The sequence below is a fragment of the Echinops telfairi genome, unplaced genomic scaffold, assembly GCF_000313985.2.
Source record: "Echinops telfairi isolate 266 unplaced genomic scaffold, ASM31398v2 ScPeMD7_3;HRSCAF=10, whole genome shotgun sequence".
NCBI classification, from domain to species: Eukaryota; Metazoa; Chordata; class Mammalia; order Afrosoricida; family Tenrecidae; genus Echinops; species Echinops telfairi.
In genome coordinates, this window is record NW_022103899.1 from 23,113,540 (window position 1) to 23,133,486 (window position 19,947).

The window sequence follows — 19,947 nt, forward strand, 5'->3', positions numbered from 1 at the left end:
CCCATCGGGGGGAATTGGACATCCCCTTGCAGAAGGGCTGTGGGGAGGTGAGGAGCAAATCAGAGTGCAGTGTAGTAATGATGAAATATGCAATTTTCTTCTAGTTCTTAAATGCTTCCTCCCCCCCACTACCCTGATCCCAATTCTACCTTACATATCCGGCTGGACTGGAGGAGGTGCACTGGCACAGATAGGAACTGGAAGTACAGTGAACTCAGGACAGATGAACACCCCAGGACCAGTGGAGAGAGTGGCGATGGTGGGAGGATGGAGGGAAGGAGAGGGAGAAAGGGGGAACAGATGACAAGGTCTACATGTGGCCTCCTCCCTGGGGGACGGACAGCGGAGAAGTGAGTGAGGGAGACGTGGGATGGGGTAAGATATGATAAAATAATAATAGATTATAAATTATCAGGGGTTCAGGGTTTGGGGGGAAGGGGGAGGGAGGGGGAAAAATGAGCTGACACCAGGGGCTCAAGTGGAAAACGGGTGTTGTAAGAATGATGAAGTCAACATATGTACTAAAGTGCTGGACACAGATGACGTGTGTACAGATTGTGATGAGTTGTATGAGCCCCTAATAAAATGATTATTTTAAAAAAAAAAGATACAATGGAAGACCTCATTTTCCGATTCCCCTATTTATAATCCCAAGAGCTAATCACTGATTAAAGTGTATTGTGCAAAATTATTAACATGGGTGGTCAAGTGGAGAGGCAGGGCCAAGAGGAAGACTTCCGATGAGCTGGGCAGGGGCTGCCACAACGGGCTCCTGCACAAGAGCACTTGTGAGGGCGGTGCAGGCCAGGCCGTGGCTTGTTCTGTTGTGCACAGGGTGGGTGGCTGCCTATGACTTGATGGCACCTAACAACAACCACATGTGGTCTTTCAGAGTTTTGAGCGATGCATTCAAAATGTATAAACTTAAAAAATTGGGATTGCATTACAATAGTGCCCCCAATTCAACAACTGCCATCAAAAGAATTCTACCATAACACATATTGTAGATCTTCTCATTCTTTTTATATCAGCTTCATTCATCGTATTTTATTGTATAGGCAGACCATAGCTCCTTTTGCTGCACTCCTACTGATAGCCATTTGTGTTCTGTTCAGCGTCTCTCTGTTGTTGACAGTGGCTCCTTTGCCACTAGTTGCCAATAAAGCTGAGTCTCACAGGAGAACGTGGAAGACCTGCTCTGTGGCCAGTGTTCCTCGTCGGATACCGGAGATGCAGGAATGGTGCTGAGGCACAGACCCCTGTCCACCTTTTCCCCAAACAACTTCTCTTCATGCCAGCATGTCTTCTACGCACTGCCGACAGCCAGGGACCATCTGTAGCTTGGCATACAGCGTGGTCACGTCAGGCACCACCACTCTGCTCTCTCACAACACTTGCGACGTTTGTTCCTGTCTTTGACTCAGCCCTCGCCTCATCCCCGTGTTCAGCAAGAGTTCAGCATCGCCAAGTCCTAGGCTCAGCCTTTGATCCCGGGCCCAGTCATTCACATCACTTTGAAAATGAACTAAAACTGAAAGCGGGAGCCCTGAGGAAATGGTGGTGGTGGGTAGGGTGCTGAGTAGTATGATTTTCACTAGGAAAAGGAACATGAATGGATCAGAACTCAGAGTACTTTGGGGAAGAGCTAACTGTAATGGGAACCCTGGTGGTAGAGGGCTTACTACAAGGTCAGCAGTTCAAAACCACCAGCCACTCTGAGGGAGAATGATGAGGCTTCTCTTCATTCTACTAGGAAACCCAGGGGGCAGCACTATCCAGCCCTATAAGGTCGCTATGAGTCGGCATCAGCTCGATGGCAGTGAGTTTGGTTTGGAGAACTGTAATGGTAAATGTAGTATTTACAAGTTGAGTGGCTAAATGCAAGGTCAGTAGTTTGAAACCAGCAACCGCTCCATGGGAGAAAGGGCTTTCTACTCCTATAAACAGTTACAGTCTCAGAAAGTCAGGGTTCTACCCTGTCCTGTCCCTGCCTCCATGAGTCAGCATGGACTTGATGGCCATAGTTTAGGGTTTTCTTGAATGGTAAAACAGACACCCAGAAGAGGCACCCAAGCAGACAAGGCGGTCAAGTTCACAAGTTATTCCCAGAGAGGGGAGAGTGGGACAGACCAGGGGCCTGGCGGCTCCCTGGTGAGGGTTAGAAGGGCAGGGACGAGGAGTTTCCTTCTGTCTTGGGACTTCCTGTAGGGATTCCCATACGTTGGTGTGCTTTGGCAACTTTGGGGAATGGTCATTCACGGGCTTCTCCTCTGAAGCTTCTGACTGGATCTGACGGCAGGGTGACCCTCATGCCTGCACTGTTATCAGCTCCCTGGGTGACTTACCTTGGATGTCTGATGACCGAACCTTGCAAAATGTTGCTGTCCTGTGATACCACACGTGAGTCACAGGTGAGAAAAGTTGAGAAATAATGCTTCAGGGGGTTGCCACACAACATTTGGAGAACAGGGAGACCTCTGATACACAGTGTGGCTGACTGCTAACCTAAGGTGACCAGACGTCCCACTTTTGGCGGGACAGTCCTGATTTTTAACAATTTTTCCCACGTCCCGCAGCATTTTAAAAAAGTCCCAATTTTTGGAAAGAATGCATGACAAGCTAGGGTATATGGTTTTCAGCTGCCATGTGGCTATTTTGCCAGAATATGAGTTTTACCAATGGTGTCCCGCTTTTGTCCCGCTTTACCAATGTTAAAACCTGGCTAACCCCTCCTCGTGTTTCTTTAAGTTTGCCTCTCTTCCCTCTGTAGTCACCTTTATCCCCATGCCTCCCAAAGAAGGCGTGCCTTCATTGTGAAGCCTTGTGCCAATCAGATGTTTCTAAGCTTTATGGCATGTCAGGGTCTCAGTGGGGCTTAGTTGCTGTGAACCCGGAAGGTCAAGGAAAGTGAGGGGGGTGAGGCTGGGAAAGGGTTGCTAAACCTGAGGGTTACATTGATTGACTCCGCTCAAAGGGAAGGCGAGGGGGGGTGGTCAGGCACTATTCTGTTCTCTGGAGGCAGTCACCGGCCCAAGAGGGGAGAGGGAACTTCTCTGGGCTCAAGGGAGAGCAGAGCACAGTACATCAAAGAGTTTAATGGGTTTTTAAAATAATAATAATAATAGTAATATGCTTAAAGGTTTTCTTTCCAAGAAAAGGAGGGATACCTAATAAAAGGAGAAAAAGGGAAAGCTTCATACACTTACAAGTGTAATGCTGTCATTTTGTTTCTACCGTAGATGTTTATTTGAATGGGAATGGCTAACAAGTCTGTGCCCATGATTAGAGACCCCTGCCCCCACCCCTTCTGGCTCTAAGTTGCACATCTGGGGGGTGGCATGCTGGGGCAGCAGAGCAGAAGGGTCCCTGTGGGATGCAGATCTACCTGGTCTCTATCTTCACTCCAGGGGAGAACTGCTCTCCTGGATGCAAGGCCAGACAATGCTATAAGGTGACCCATGGCTGGAGAAGCAGCATGCCAAGTGCTGGGGGCAGCGCTGCCCTGGGCTCAGACTGCCACCACGACCTCTGAGCCCCTTGGGAATGTGACCCGACAGCCTGAACATCTATAATGTCGGAGGACTGACTGGCGTTGCTAACTTCATGGTCTGAGAAATCAGATTAGAAGTACACTGAAACGCAATGAGCGTTTGTTCCATTGAATTACCTAACAAGCCAACGTGCATGTTAGAACGAGCTGAGAGTAGGAAAGGATGCTTTTCGAGTTACCTGTCGTGTTTCAGTACAGGGGTGGGCAACACACTTGTCAGAAGCCATCCGAACTCGGCCAGAGTGTGCAGCAGAGGGCCATAGTCCGATTTGATTTCCCAGCCCTGCAGGGTAAGCACGGGCGCACATAGTCAAGTGGCAAAGACAACCAGCTACACAGGTCATTATAAGAAAGGTTGATGGATGTAATGATAAGGGGTTCGTTCTCTGTTAGCACAATTCGCCCCGGCTGTAATCCCGTGGGCTGCATTTTCTGCTACTTGCTGCCTTTCTACCCCAGAGCTGAGTTTGCAACCCTGAGTGGGTCAGACTGGAAAGAAGTTTGGGTTGTCCTCAAAAAATTCATTTCCACTGAGTCCATGTCAACTCACAACCACCCTATGGGGCAGGGTAGAATTCTCCCTGTGAGTTTTGGAGACCATCAACTGTTCTTAGAGTAGAAAGTTCTTTCTCCTGAGGAGTGGGTGGTGGTTTTGAACTTGTGGATTGCAACCAAAAGCATAACCACTGCACCACACTAGGCTCTGGGGCTGTCCTTAGGTCATGTGAAAGAGCCCATGTGATGTTGTGAGATAAGTATTAGACTGCAAACCAAACGGTCGGCAGTTCAAACCCACTAGCCATGCTCCGTGGCAGCAAGGTGCAGCTGGCTGCCCCATCAAGACGAATCTCAGAAACCCCACACGAGGTCACCATGGGATCAAATTGATTCGATGGCAATGGGTTTTAGGTCTGGTTAGGGCACTGGTTCTCAAACTTCAACGAGGAGGCCCCAGAATGTACATTTTCATTTTTGAAAACTCTCCATGTGATTTGGATCCAAGTAGTTTGTAGGCTGAAGGACCCTGGTGATGTAGTGGTTATGCGTTGGGCTACAATCCACCGGGTTGGCCATTTGAAACCACCAACGGTTCTGAGGGAGAAGACTGGGCTTTCTACTCCCGTACACAGCTACAGTCTCGGAAACCCATGGGGTGGGGTGCACCGGCGTTACTATGAATGAGCATTGACTCACGGGCAGTGAGGGCTTTAGACTGCCCTCGCAGAAACGGTCATTTGAGAAGAGAGGCCCAGGGTGGGGAACCGACGTTGGGTGGTGAGGGGTGCATAGGTGTAGAACGTCTTTTCAGCTTTTATTCATTTGCCACTGAAGAGTTTTACTTGGAACGCTACCTCTTGCCCAAATTCATTTTGTCTCCTTCCCCAAAACATTGACTAGTGCTGTGAAGATGGGTGACGTCTCTCCACCCTTTGTAAGGCAAGGAAGGAGAACGTGTCTGACAGCACTTGCCGGCTGGGGCCTCCCACGCGCCAGAGGCCCCGGGGCCAGCCTGTCTCCCTCTTGGTCAGGGCACCCAGCAGCGGCCATGCCAGCTCTGACGGGGAAGGACCATGCTGTGTGTACGTGTTTGGCCTGGCAAAAGAAAGAACAGCTTTCTTGCCTCCGGAAGTCCATTTTCAAGGGAAAAAAAGAAAAAAAGAAAAAAGCCTTAGTCACGTTATTGGTGGAGATAAAATCATAGTTAATTAAAAAAAATTATTTTCTCAACTTTTAGCCAGTTGCCACAACCTTGGGTAAGTAGGCTTAGTATCCAAAGACTTTGTTTAGGTAGAATGCCACACCTGGGAAAACTTGCTTCTATGGATAGATACCCATTTTACCATCTTTACCGAAAAAAAAAAAGTTTGACATTGGGTGAAGTAAAGCAGACCTCTCTTTTTGAAAGACGTTAATTCAAGCATGTGTTAAGATTCCAAATCCTAGGGAGGGAGGAGAAAAATGAGAAGCTGATGCCAGGGGCTTGGGTGGAGAGCGAATGTTTTGAGAATGATGAGGGCAATGAATGTACAAATGTGCTTTACACGATTGATGTATGTATGGATTGTGATAAGAGTTGTATGAGCCCCTAATAAAATGATTTAAAAAAAAAGAGAGAGATTCCAAATCCTGAACAAACTGGTTGTGGTAAAGTGAAATTTCTTTATATGGCTCTTCTCGATAACTCTGTAATTCCCTCCAAATGATCAGGTGGGCTGATACAAAGAGGGTGTGCACACACCCATAGAGGAACTTGTGCAGTGTCGATTGCCATGGCCTTGGCTAGAAGAGCGCTAACTCAGAAGCAGGAACAGAGAGGATTCCCAGGACCAGCAAGGAAGAAGAGATCCCAGTGGAACCTGTTGAACCCCTCCCTGATGGTGGGGGCTGAGACCAGAGGCATCAGAGGCGGCTGCACCGGAGACCGTAGGATAGAGCAAAGGAGCCGCGCCGAGACAGAGCAGAGTGGCTGTGAGACAGTGAGGTGGAGCAGGAGGTGGGCTTCCTGGGCCACTGAGGCAGAGGTCAAGGGACCACATGGCCGAGAGGCTGAAAAGAGAGAGAGAGACTTGGCTGCCGGCCGAGCAGAGATGTTACTGTGGACCAGTGACTGTATCTTTAATGTTTTCTGATCCTGGCTTGTGGTAACCTGTTAACTTTCCTAATAAATCCCCAGGATGGTGAGTATTGTCTGTGTGTTCCGTGCTGCCACGGCAATGGATTATCCAACCCACGGTGAAGTGGACCGCCGTGGGAAGAACGGTTGGTGTGAGCACCGAGTTAGAAGGATGGAGGGGGAAGGCATGTTTGTGGCAGTCGGCCTTGGGTTGCTGAGAAGTCGGATTCACCATTTGCCTTGTGTCCCCAGAGAGGTCAGACAGTCTCCTTCCCTTTTTTGCACCTGTGTTTAAGGTTTGCTCGTCTGCTAGTCAAGGAAGGTCTTAAACAGGTAGAACTAAAAATAACAGTACAGCTAAATGTGAGAAAATGGCAACTCACCTCAATCACGGTCCATTGCTCTACAATGATGGCATCATTTCTTTTCTGGCTAGAACCTGGGTCTCCAGAACTTTCTTCATAGATAAATAATCCTTCCAAAGATTTGGGCAAATAGTCCCCTGTGAGGAAAAGAAGAAAACTCGGTGTCTCTTAAAAGCCATCTGAATCCTTAAATAAACTTAGTAGGAAGTGGAAAGAAAAACATATCAATTGATAAACACTTGTTTGGGCCTGAATCAATCACATCTTCCTCTTCTTTAAAGGTTAACTGTCTGGCAGAGGTCAAGGCAGCTTTGTGTTTCACCAAATCAAAAGCAAACCAGAATCATGAGGACAACAGTGGCGAAAACAAGAGAGATAGTCTGATGCAGCAGACGGTGAAAAGTGAGTGGGGCTTCTGAACCACGAAAGCACATGGCAATGACCTTCACCTTGACACCACATTTCAGTTTTGGATCTATATGTAGTACATACTTCTACCATTAAGGGAAGAAACATAAAAAGGATAACCCCTGAAATGAGAGGTCTGATATTAAAATTAATGGGAGATAAGATTACTTCAAACTATGTAAACACAAAACAGCTCTTCAATGATGCTTTTTAAAAAGAGGGGGGCAGGCAGGGGGTGCTGGCGGTGGTGACAGGAAGACCTTAAGCTGAAGTCATTGTGCAGAGAATTCCTGCTGGGAAGGAAGTCTTAAGGGAGGGCCTCTCTGACCTGTTTCTTAAATAGTTACTGACAATAGCCAGCTGGCCTGCATGAAACGGATTTCTACGGAAATTCTTTTGTTCCTAATTTGCAGCAGTGGACACTTTTCCATGGTCATGTGCTGGTTAAACATCTTGGTTTCCATATTGCAGCACAGGGTCACATCAAAATCTCCCTGGTTGGCCGTTCTCTAAATAACAAAGGCTTACAAAGGTTTCAAATGATCTCTAAAGTTTAAAAAGCCAGAGGCAATTTCAATGTTAGTTTCAGAATTCATTTTCAGTAACAGATCATGAACTTTAAGACAGAAAAAAAATAAGCTTCTCCTTCTTTTGATATCACTCATGGTCAGGACTGAATGCCACCAGGAATCCAGATGATTCAAAGTGGTTTCCCCCAAACCCAGGCAAGTTTGGTGTACGAATTGGAATTGCTTTTCTAAAAGAGTTGCTGTTAGGTGTTGTCATTCCGACTCACAGCAAGGTCATGTGTAACAACATGACATACTGCCTGGGGCTGTGCAATCCTCATACCTGCTGATCTACTTGAGCCCACTGCTGCGGCCAGTGTGTTCACCCGGCTCCCGGAGGGTCTTCCTCTTGTTCAATGACCTTCTACTTCACCAAGGATGATGCGCTGATTCTAGGGACTAGTCTCTCCAGATAGCATCCCAAAGTAAGTCTTCCCATTTTTACCTCTTAAAGGACATTCTGGTTGTACTTCTTCCAGACAGATATATTTTTCTCCTGACAGTCCACGGTACTGTCACTATTCTTCGCCAGCACCATAATTCCAACACATGGATTCTTCTTCGGTTTTCCTTATTCACTGTCCAACTTTCACATGCATATGAGGGCGATTGAAATACTGTGGCTTCGGTCAGGACCACCTTAGCCCTCGAAGTACCATCTTTACTCTTTAACACTCTAAAGAGGTCTTGTGCAGCAGACTTTCCCAATGTAATACACCCTTGAATTTTTGACGGCTGCTTCCATGAACACTGATTGTGGATGCAAGCAAAAGGAAATCCTCGACAACGTCTCCATCCTTAACCATCTTCCCTCCATTTATCATGGTGCGATTGATTGGTACAGTTGTGAGGATTTTGTTTTTCTTCACACTGAGTTTCGAGCCTTGCAGAAGGCTGCAATCCTTGATCTTCGTCATCAAGTGCTGCAAGTCGTTCTCGCTTTCAGCCAGCAGAGTTAAATGACCTGCATAGGGCAGGTTGTTAATCGGCCTGCCTTCGATCCTGATGGCACATTCTTCTTTATATAGTTGGGGTCACAATGATTTGCTCAGCATACAGATTGAATAAATATGGTGACAGGATACAGCCCTGAAGTGCATATTTACTGATTTTAAACCATACAGGATTATCTTGTTCTATTCGAATGAGTGCTTCTTGGCCAGGCTCTGCATGAGTACAATAAAATATTCTGTGATTTCCATTCTTCTCAATGTTACCCATAGTTTGTTATGATCCACACTGTCGAATGCCTTTGCATAGTCAATAAACCACAAGTATGTATCTTTCTGGTGTTCTCTGCTTTCAGCCAAGATCTACATCACCCCAGCAGTGATATCGTTCATGCCAAATCCTCTTCTGAATCTGTCAGAGTACAGAACACTCCCAGAATACTCCCATTTCCTTCAGTCACTCTGGGGGTGCAGTGGACCCTCTAGCCATTGAGCTGCTAACCACATGCTGGCAGTTTCGACCCATCTGTCGCTGTGCAGGAGAAAGATGAGGCTGTCTATTCCTCATCTCAGATATCAAAGGGCAGTTCTACTCTGCCCCACAGGGTCATCGTGAGTCAGAATTGACTTGAAGGCAGTGGATTCCCACTTGCTTCAGATTCACGTGTCCACTGCCACACCAAGTCACCAGTCAATCACACCTATTTCTGAATGGGAGGCTAGGGCAGTACTAGACCATCTGCAAAACTGTGTGTGCTTCAAGTCCTATTTTTGAGTGGGAGGTCCGAGTTTGAAAAATAATGATCTAGGTGATACTTATGCAGTTAATGACAAACCACCTTTTACTTTGGGATTTGATCATGTGAAAATGACGGGCTCTTTGACTCTGGGTTTCTTTCCATACTCTCATTATTGGGGTTCTCCAGTATTTCTAAACTTGCTTTGATGTAAAAGAAAAAGCGGTGAATTATTCAACAGAATACTATACAAGGATGAAAAAGAAAGATTCACTGCTCCCTGCAACAACATGAATGGATTTCAGAGCTATTGTGGTGAGTAAAATAAGTCGGACACTGAGGAGTACTGAGTAATTCAACCTATTTAGGGCGAAGCAAAAACTGATCTATGGTGATAGACAAGAATGGAGCTATCTCAGTGTTGACGGGAGGGGGTGTGGGGTGGGGGTGCGGTGGGGGTGGTGCCACGTTGACTGACAAAGGGCATGAGGAGGCCTTTGGGGAAGCTGGAGATGGTCTGTATCTTGAACATCTGTGTTCTATCCATCCAGTGTACACATAAGATTCACGCACTTTCCTGGGTGTGTTATACGTCAGTTAAAAGCAGAAGTCAGGAGCTGATACCAAAGGCTCAAGTCGAAAGAAAATTTTTTGGAATGATGATGGCAACAGATGTATAAATGTGCTTGATACAATTAATGTGTGGATTGTGATAAGAGCTGTAAGCGCAATACAATGATTTATTAATAAGAATAAATAATAATAAACAATAATTACACTTCCCCTGAGCTTCTGGCTGATTCTCTCAAGGTTCCCAACTATCCTAAAGCCACGTGGGGACTGACACTCAGACGGGAGTTCTGTATCTCATGAGACCTCCTCCCTAACAGAAGTTAGTGGTGGCTAGAGATGGTGGCAGGGAAGGTCTCATGGGAAAATGATCATTTGGGTGCCTAGTGTGTTTAATCTTCCAGGTAATGTGGTGAGGTAGTCATTCTGAGCAATGACTTCATAATTGTCCTCAAGCTGAGTCACCTCTCCACATTACATAACCCAAAGCTGCCCAGCAAGTGTGCTTGGACCCAGTAGTGCACTTGGCACAGGCTACAGGTGTGCCAAGATACAAGGACAGGCACCTTCCTCCCCAGAGCAGCTTCATCCATGTATATCAGTGTGCTTAATGGCGTGTTATGAAACGGTGGCAAAATATTTGCCTCACCTGCTGCTTTTAAGTACATAAATATAAATAAGTAATGAGTAAGTGAAAAATGAAACTAACTACCACTAAAGGAGAGTGCACCAGCGTCCTTGAAGGATGGTCTCCAAGACAGAATGAAGCTGGTTCAGGACAGCTGATCGGCTCTGTAAAGTCAGGCACTCTTAAAAAGCCGTGCCAAGGTTGCGATTCTTTCAGATAGGTAGCGTTCCATCCTGTGCGATGAAGTACTGCTCGCCTTCCTCCCCCCACCCAATCTCCAGGTATGCTGACGCGCCCAGCCACGTTCTCTGACCTGGGACCCCCACCCTGGCAGCATACCGGAGGGTGCTTGAACCCCGGTGGAGAAGCACAAGTTTAAAGGACTGCTTTGGATATGATGCTGGTGGTCCTATGTGAGGCAGCCAATGCTTCATTTTAGTATTTTGGGTCCATGTGCCATTTTCGACATTAAACTACCAAAGCTGGGCCCAGGACCACTTCTGAGACCTGCAGGACAGGCACCGGCCGCATTCGTGTTCTGCACCCACACGGCGCACATTTGCTGTGCAGGACGAGCCTCAGCCTTCGCACGTCTCACCCCCTCCGTTGTTATTTCTCCCGTGGACCTCCGTAACAGCCAGGTCTGCACTTGGCCTGGATGCTCCACTTCCCAAGATGAGGCCGAGGGAGCACGTGCAAGGAGGGACACCAGGCCCGGCATCTGAATGGCTTGGAGGGGCAATCTCGGCAGCACGGCCAGCGAGTTAAAAACACGCACGGAACCCTCACTTTCGCTGTGGGCAAAGCATTGACTTTCTCTGTGCCTCAATTTCCTCATAGGTGAAAGACAATAATCACACTACTTATTAGGTTGTTGTGGGGCCAAAGGAGTTAATAAATGTAAAATGCTTAGAACGATGCTGGTATATAGTAAGTTCAAAATGCATGTTAGCTATTGTTGCTGTTAATATTAGTCATAAAACCATTGGCATGAGTGTTAGTCTTTTGATTAGAGAGATAACATGTTTTTTTTTTAATTTAATAAATCATTTTATCGGGGGCTTTTACAACTCATCACATCCATCCATTGTGTGAAACACATTTGTACATACGTTGTCGCTGAGGAAGGAGGATTCTTGGTTTAGTGGTTCACACATCGAGCTTCCATCCACAAGGTCAGCAGCTCGAAACCACTAGCTGCTGCATGGCGCATGTTGCCATCCCATCACCCCTTTCAAAACATTTTCTTTCCACTTGAGCCCTTGGTATCAGCTCATTTTTCCCTCCCTCGCCCATCCTCCCACCCTGGTGACCTCTTGATAAATTATAAAGTATTATCATTATTTTGATATCTTATACCGTCCACTGTCAACATGGGGTTTTAATGACTTTTTCGTTACAGTTGCCTTCATGAAATTAAAAAAAAGCTACCAAAATAGTAGAGGTCATTGCCGGTCCCCTTCACTTAGCTTCTTTCCAGTTGTTTCCTCCAATGGCAACATCTTATGTCCTATAGTCCTTGATAAAACCCGGGAACTCGACTGGCAGAATATGCACTTTTAACCAGGCTCCATTTGGCTTTGTAACAGGCACTCATTTTGGGCGGGAGAGAAACGCACGGTGGTGGTGGGGTGAGCGGGAGAAACTGCCAGAACTGGAAGCCTTTGAGCTCTTCCCTGGACCCCTCCCCCTGCCCCATCTCATCCACAGCTGCCCTCCCTGCACCTGCCTGTGTACCTGCTCCAGCAAACACAGAACTCCCCACCCCCCAGCTCCCTTTCCTTCTTGGGGCTCCTGGGAGTGTTTGGAGGTGTCATTTGCCTAGAGTGGTCTCTCTTGCCTGCCTGGTCCCAGTCTCCGTGTGACTGTGACCCTATCAGGACCTGCTGACCACCTTCCCTATCGCGATCCCCAGTAGGATAAACTCGTAGCCCTATTTCTCAATGTTCAGAAACAGGCATCCGCCTACCTTTTGATCCCGGGTTCCGCCTGACAGATGCTACTCTATTTGGCTACTTCCTTCAGGCTAGGCAGACAAGCCTTTTGCTCATCGTGGTGAACACAGACACACGAAAGGTCCGCCTGTCGGTCCACTGTCCCTGCTCTCCCCCATTCCTCCTCTGCCAACTCCACACAGCAGTTTCACAGGGTGAACAGGTAGCAAGTGAAACTGGCAAAGAGTCATAAAATCCCCAAACGCAGCCTCCAGAGGGACAGACGACCATGCCCTGGAACTGGTGTGTGTGTGTGTGTGTGTGTGTGTGTGTGTGTGTGTGTGTGTGTGTGTTGGGGGGGGGGGCGGATCTGTGGCCGGAGTGAAGTGTAAGAACCTCAGCAAGTGTGTGTGTGATACCAGCTGGTGAAGCGCCTCACCTCGGCCCATGCCAGCTGGATCTGGTAGAATAAAGTGCTTGTCATTTCCGTTGGGTCAGCCCCCTGCAGGCTCTCTTGGATTCCTGTCCCACGACCGCGCACCCCCCAATGCAAGCCCCATTTCAGCTGAAGGCTGGGGGTGCAGGCCCAGTAATGTCCCAGAACCTCAGGGGTTCAGATCTGGGCCTGTAGCCCGAGCAGGCTGCAAGAACTGCATGTGGGCCACGGGGGACCGTCCCTGTGGGGCCTTTGAAAGCAGATACAGGCTGTCGAGGGGGAGCGTGAAAGGAGATTGAAGTGGAATTTCCCAGACCCTACATTTTTTGGTCCTGGAGCCTTGCCAAAGTTGAGAAGCTTTGAGAAAGCTTCTTTCTCTCTCTTGCTGGAGGAAGCGTCTATTGCAGTGGGATTTGTTGAGTATTATATTTAAAATCTCCGAGCGGCATCTGGTTTTGTGCTTCTACTCTACGTGGAGGGCTGACTTCTGATGACATTTTGGAAGAGGACAAAGCCAGACAGACAAACTATGCATTGTCCCTGTGTGCTTCAGATGTCAGGCATCACACGTCGCAGAACAAAGTGATCTGGCTTAGCCATGCTTCCTCTGACTGGCTTCTCACAGTGACACAGACCCTGGTCACAGTTTTCCATCTGCAGCTTCCATGTGGACTCCCAGGAAAGTCCCCAGTGACACACCCAGTTGACCAATTGCCAGACCCCACAGACCCCAGAGGCTGTAATGTAAAATGTCTAAGGAGACATTCCAGAGCTGCAGAGGGGAGAGTCGCCCCCAGGCTCTCTAAATAGCTTCTGAAGCTATAAGAACAAAAGCCCCACAGAGCTGGGAGCTGGCAACTGCTGGGGCTAATTTTATTTTCATCAGGCAGAACTCTGCAGAGAAGCCTGAGGGAGAGCCTGTCAAAGGAATATTTCCCCTTTTTTTTTCACCCCCCTGTGGCAGTTAGTGACAACTCAGACGGAAAATGGCTCCAACTGGCATTCTTCGGACAGGAAGAGCACGAAGAAAGAAATGTTTTAAAGTGCACACTGGACTCCAAATTAATGAAATTAATTTTAACTCACCGCCATCGAGTCAGAAAAATTCTGACTCCTGATGACCGTAGAGGTCTGGGTAGAACTGCTTCTGTGGGTTTCTGAGGCTGTAACGCTACGGGAGTAGAAAACCTCCTCTTTCTCCCGAGGCGCCGATGGTGGGTTAGAACCACTGACTACGCGATTAGCAGCCCAACTCGCAACTCACAATGCCATCCAGGCTCCTATGTGCCAAGGGATCCACACGATAAACACACACGCAGCAGGAAAGAGGACTAGCCTGGACTAAACGCCAAGTGCACTAGAGAGTCACTTACACAGACCACCTGTTAAATTCTTCCAACAATAAAGTGGGTGGCATTGTAGCCCCCTTTTTTAGAATTAGTAAGCCCCGCTAACTTCGCACCATCACACAGCTAATAAATGGAAGATATGAAATTTGAACCTTGGTCTGTCTGATTCCAAAATTCATGCTCTTCCTATTGCTATTTTCATACGAGATCAAGTTTGAAGAAGTTTCCAATTATCAAAGAACACGAGGAAAAAATTTATTGAGCAACTAGTAGATACCAAGAACACTAGATAGCGCCCCCAAACCAGAATAATTTAATACATCTAGATAATAGCTGGTGTGTGCAGGCATCAGCCTCTTGGATTGAGCTATTGTAATATTTTATTTAAGACATTCTACAGTGGTTCTCAACCTGTGGGTCTCTACCCCTTTGGGGGTCTAATGACTCTTTCATAGGGGTGGTTTGATTCATAATAGTAGCAAAATTACAGTTATGAAGTAGAATGAAAATCATTTTAAGGTTGGGGGGTCACCACACACGAGCAACGGTATGAAAGGGTCGTGGCATGAGGAAGGCTGAGAACCACTGTACCAGATGACCTCACACAACTCTACTATTGAGTCGATTCTGACTCAGAGATCCTATAGGGGGCAGAGTAGAAGCACCTCTGTGGGTTTCTGAGACTGCACATCTTCACAACAGTAGAAAGCTTTGTCTTTCTCCATGGATCTGCTAGTCATTTCAAACTGCTGACCTTTCAGTTAGCAGCCCAATGTGTAACGTCGTCTATTCTCGATGGCAAACATTACATGATAATTCTATTGCCAACACTGGGCCTCCAGTTGATCGCAAGACTGATAAGCTTTTAACTTAAAGCTATACAACTATGAAATGTTTGGGACCCATTTCCTTAGGAATATCATTTCTCCTTTTATTCATGAGAGAACATGAGAAACACAAACATTTTCACCAGCTGTGACACCGGTATAAACATACCACACAAGAAAACATACCTGTAGGTGTTTCCCAGCATACAAAAGAGTCAATTAAAGACAAGCCTTGCTTATAATAGTATGTAGTTAGCTCTAGCCAGTCAGCATCGAGTGTACAAATGGCAGCTCCTTTTCTTGTTACTTTCATTGACAGAAGGCCTTCCTGATAGGTCCAGCAGGTTGATTCGTCATTAAAAACATTGTAGACTGCATACAACTTGTTATCTGAGGATAAGTTTTCAGAAGGGGATATTGTAATCTCATTCACCAACGATTCTTAGAATCATTTTAAAATCATGAGATATTTAAACATAGGAGTAAGTAAAGAGAATTCAAAAAGCACTCACCACTCAGCCTTACTGAATGAACAGTATACCATTCTTGCCTCAGATGATTGCTTTTACGTTTTCAAGGAATAAGAAAGAGAGAGGGTTGAGGCTCACTACGTGATCTCCACTGACCCCGTCACCAGAAGTAACTCTTACCTTGACTTTGGCTGTTACCGGCTCACACGAGCTTTTAATTCTTTTAGTGTCCATTTTATACCCAGAGCACACCATGGGTAGCAGATTTTAAAACTTTCTTTAAATGGTATCGTGGTGTAGATATCAATCTAGAAATTGCTTTTTATGTTTTTCAAACACAACTAGGCTAGTACATGCAGATGCAATTCATTTATTTTTTCTGCTACTTAGTACTCAGGTTTACCCACTGAATTCTCTTGTTGATGGACATATATATTATTTTCAATTTTTTGTTCTTACAAACAATGCTGCAATTAACGTCTCCTTGGGCACATGTCTGACACTGAGTCCAGAAAACATTCTTAGATGTGGAATGGCTGGACTACATTTTCTATTTTACTAGAAATTGCCAAATTTCTGAGTTGGACCCTAAGAACCCAAATCTATCAATGTGTTTTAGGAAATCTGAGCCTGTTCATTGTGTTACAAACATATTTGGTATGTATGCGTTCTGTGCAATTTGCCAGCTCAGTCTCAGATTCCATCAGATTCTGCAAGAGAATGTCCCACCCCAAATGCAGACCCACTGCCATAGAAGAGTATGTGATTTTAAAATAAACTGTTCAGAAAGTGAAATTTAAAGAGAGTTAAGAGGTATATTGGGTTTAGAACTGAAAGCACTTGACAAAACCATCAGATTTTATCAAAGTCAGCGTGGGAAGCAGCAGAGAGTTTAAAGATAGTAGTGGGTGGATTGAGGCTTCAACAACTCTTGCTCAGTTGTTGCCCACTCAGGGCTGTTGATAAGGCCATCAGTCAAACCGAACTGAACTGAACTGAATTGAACTGAACCCAACCAACTCAACCTAACCCAACCCAGAGCCATTTGCCACTGACTTGATTCTGATTCTATATACAGCAGCAGTTCTCAACCTGTGGGTTGTGACCCCCCTGGGGGTCGAACGACCCTTTCACAGTGCTTGATTCATAACAGTGGCAAAATGACAGTTATGAAGTAGCAACGAAAATACATTTATGGTTGGGGGGGCGGGTCACCACAACATGAGGAACAGTATTAAAGCGTCGCGGCATGAGGAAGGTTGAGAACCACTGATGGAGTGTTTTTGAAGCTTTCTAAAGCTTTAGGGCCTCCCCTTTCTCCTGCTGATCATCACTGGTGGGTTTGAATGCTGACCTTGCTGTTAGCAGTCCAATGTTTACCATCAGGGCTCCTTTCCCTCAGCACCAACACCAGTCAAAGTGTCGAAGACCCAGGGCTTATTCTGTGCCTGCGAAGGGATGTAGCTAAGCACTGTGAAGGCGGCTCTCATTAGCTTCTCACAAAGCCTCATGAGGTAATTTCTACTATTACCCTTATTATAAAGACATTGAGATACTCTGACTCCACAGTCTTATCTCTAACGTATACATGGTCTTTGATGTTCTCCAGTGTGGTTCTTAGATTGCCGATAAGGGGTCAGGAAATTGAACATTTCAAACAACATGAATACAATAGTCTCAAATCCTAGGGAAGACTTTCTAGTTGGCAAAGAAGAAGAAGAAGAAAACCCTATTTTTTAAAAAGTTATTTTACGTTGTAGGCACTATTGTGATTTAATTACTTCAGAATGAGGGGCTATTTTCATATTCTAATTGATGATCAAAGAAAGCCAGCTAACTTCAAAGCTGAAAGCCATCCATGAAGTGGGAATGGCTAAAATGAAAATTCCCATAGACTATTTATAAGGACCAAACTAAGTAAGAACAGCTTTATTTATAGAATCATTTCTTTGTTTCAGCCTGCATTTCACGAGGGAGTTAGTGGCGGATTAAATGGAAACAAACTTTCCATGCAAAGTTCTTTAGGTGGAGAGCTTTGCCTGCTTGTACTGCAGTTGCAATGAATTTGCAAATTTATAACAAGTTCATGACTGGGAATTGACTCGTGACAGTGAGTTTATCCCTCACCAGGAACACCCAATTATTTTCTCGCTGGTGTGTAACATCATCTGACACGTGATGCATTTAGTTATGTGTGCACCTGTGAGGGTGACCTGGTGACACGGTAGTTAAGGAAGTGCTCAGGGGCGGACGGAAAGGCTGGTGGGTGGAAATGATTCAGCAGTTCTGTGGGAGAAAGACCCAGGGCTCTGCTCCCATCAAAGGACAGCCTGGGAAACATCACTGCCCAGCTCTTCTCTGTCCCCTGGGGTTGCTCTGAGTCAAAGTCAACGCAATGCGCCTAAGGACAATACCAGCATGGCCAGTTTATGTTACTTCCTGTAGTCTTTCTTTAGAAGCTTACTCCACCTCAAATTCCTTCGGAAAATCTTAAAGACGTATCTTGCTGTATGAAAACTCGTCCTACAGTCTAATGGCACTCATCTGGTCTATTACCTTCTCCCGTTCTGGATTTTGAGAAATCGGGGCTGCCGTCTTGACCCATCTGAGATGTGTTGCTTTCTCGATGAAACTCGTCCTCGATCCCACTTTCAGATGACTGCCCACTTAACGTTCCTTCCTGCCAACTTCCACAGTTTTCACGTGAGCCGCGCCTCCCGGACGGCGTGGGTTCTGCTTCTGTCTCCGTGGGGGCAAGGCTGCTTCCATTGCAGAACTCAGCCGGAGGACCATGCTGTGGTACGAATCCAACGAACCTCACTCCTCTCTGAGCAGCTGCATTCACCTGAAGTTTAAAAGGAAAGGGGAGAACGTAATGCAATCTTGATTTATTTAGATTGTATCAGTTCACCATTAGGCTGATTGAGGACATTCATTAGAGAGAGTAACTTATCAGGTCAGCATTAGGCTGATTGAGGACATTCATTAGAGAGAGTAACTTATCAGGTCAGCATTAGGCTGATTGAGGACATTCATTAGAGAGAGTAACTTGACCAGTTAAGAAAGACCACCCGCTCATTAATAACCCCTCCTGTAGCATGCTCTGGTGGCATGAGCCAGCTCTCAGGAGAAGGATGTGGTGTTTTGCTCTCCACGCAGTCAAGTCAGTGGCAGCGAGTTTGGTTTAGTGATTTACAGGCACCGCAGAAGAACAGTCTGGTGATCTACTTCCAAAGCTCCAGTCATTAAAAGCTCTGGACCGTACTTCTGCTCTGACACACGCGGAGCACCGTGAGTTGGAACACACTCGGTGGCAATTGCTTTAGCTGGCAGTGTCACGCCCTCTGCAGGTGACGTCACGCCACCCTCATGTCCTCTTGAAACTGAGGGTGTGCACACTATAAGTAAATAAGAACCATCTTTTTCCTGAAAGGCTACCTTTGGAAACCCGGTCTCATAGCATGATTTCTGCAGCTCAGTTAACAGTGAGTGGTCTGTCTAGTTGAGGCAAAATTTAAAGCTGTTGTAAGAAATTTCCAATATTACCAAATATAGCTTCATCCATGAAGAAGAGATTTATTTATTCATCACATGCAAGCCACCACAAAATGACCAATGACGGACAAGAGGTGGATTTAGCCTTTAAGAAACAACCCACTTAATTATATCTGGATCCTCCCTGGTCTAACAGAGCCTTGGTGGCGTAGTGGGTGGTGCATTGGGCTGCTAACTGCAAGGTCAGTGGTTTGAAACCACCAGCCATTCTGAGAGAGAAAGATGAAGCCTTTTAGTCCTGTAAATAGTTACAGGCCCCCAAAGCCACAGGGGTGTCCTGTAGGGTCACTATGCGTCAGAATTGACTTGATGGCAGGGGACATCTGGGACAAATTCACAACACTGGGTTCAATCCTATGGGCTGAAGACTAGGTTTCAGAAGCACAAAGCATAATGCCAGGGAGAGAATTTGGGAGCTGTAGCAGGGCACTGTTCACGCCGAGCACGGTTTCCATTCTGCTTTGGCGGCGTCGTGCCTTTGCTCTCCTTGTGTCCCTCCCGTCTCCTGTACGACACGGGGAATTCCTCAAAGGGCAGAGACCCGTCTTCTTCCTCTTTGTTCTGCACTGTTCTGTACCTAGAAGGGGTTCTGGTTCCCTAAGTACTTGTTAAGTAGGTCAAAATGAAGAAATAACTGGTCACTGTTTCCTGAGTAAATGCTACCTGGGAGGGAAAGAAAGACTTACGATGGAGGGTACAATGCAAACTTCGATGGTTAGAAAGAAAACGGGACGAGAAAGGAAGAATTGGGGCAGAACCAACCCAGAGGGGCAGGTGTCATTCAGTTCCATTGATGATGTGCATGCAGACCTGATAGTTCTATTGTACTTATTTTGGATATTTCTATTTTAAAGAGAAGCTAGAAATCTGGATTTTTATGGCTGCAAATATTGATGCCAATTTTATAAAACACCGTGAGTTAAAGAAAAGATGTCTAGGGATGACAGGGTTTGACCCATGAACTCCCAGTCTGTAACTCTCGAGT

General features: G+C 46.3%; 1 protein-coding gene across 2 annotated transcripts in view; it reads right to left on the reverse strand.

The window, feature by feature from the left end:
* RFTN2 (raftlin family member 2) overlaps positions 1-19,947 on the reverse strand; it is an 89,514-nt gene that overhangs the window by 35,766 nt on the left and 33,801 nt on the right. Inside the window, exons 4-7 of one of the 2 annotated variants that reach the window (XM_045294997.1) lie at positions 17,964-18,252; positions 15,124-15,327; positions 6,548-6,666; positions 3,730-3,833 (exon numbers count right to left, since the gene is read on the reverse strand). In XM_045294997.1, coding sequence (XP_045150932.1) covers positions 3,730-3,833; positions 6,548-6,666; positions 15,124-15,327; positions 17,964-18,252 — 716 coding nt within the window. The remainder of the gene's footprint in view (positions 1-3,729; positions 3,834-6,547; positions 6,667-15,123; positions 15,328-17,963; positions 18,253-19,947) is intronic. The other variant, XM_045295000.1, reaches the window with a different exon arrangement.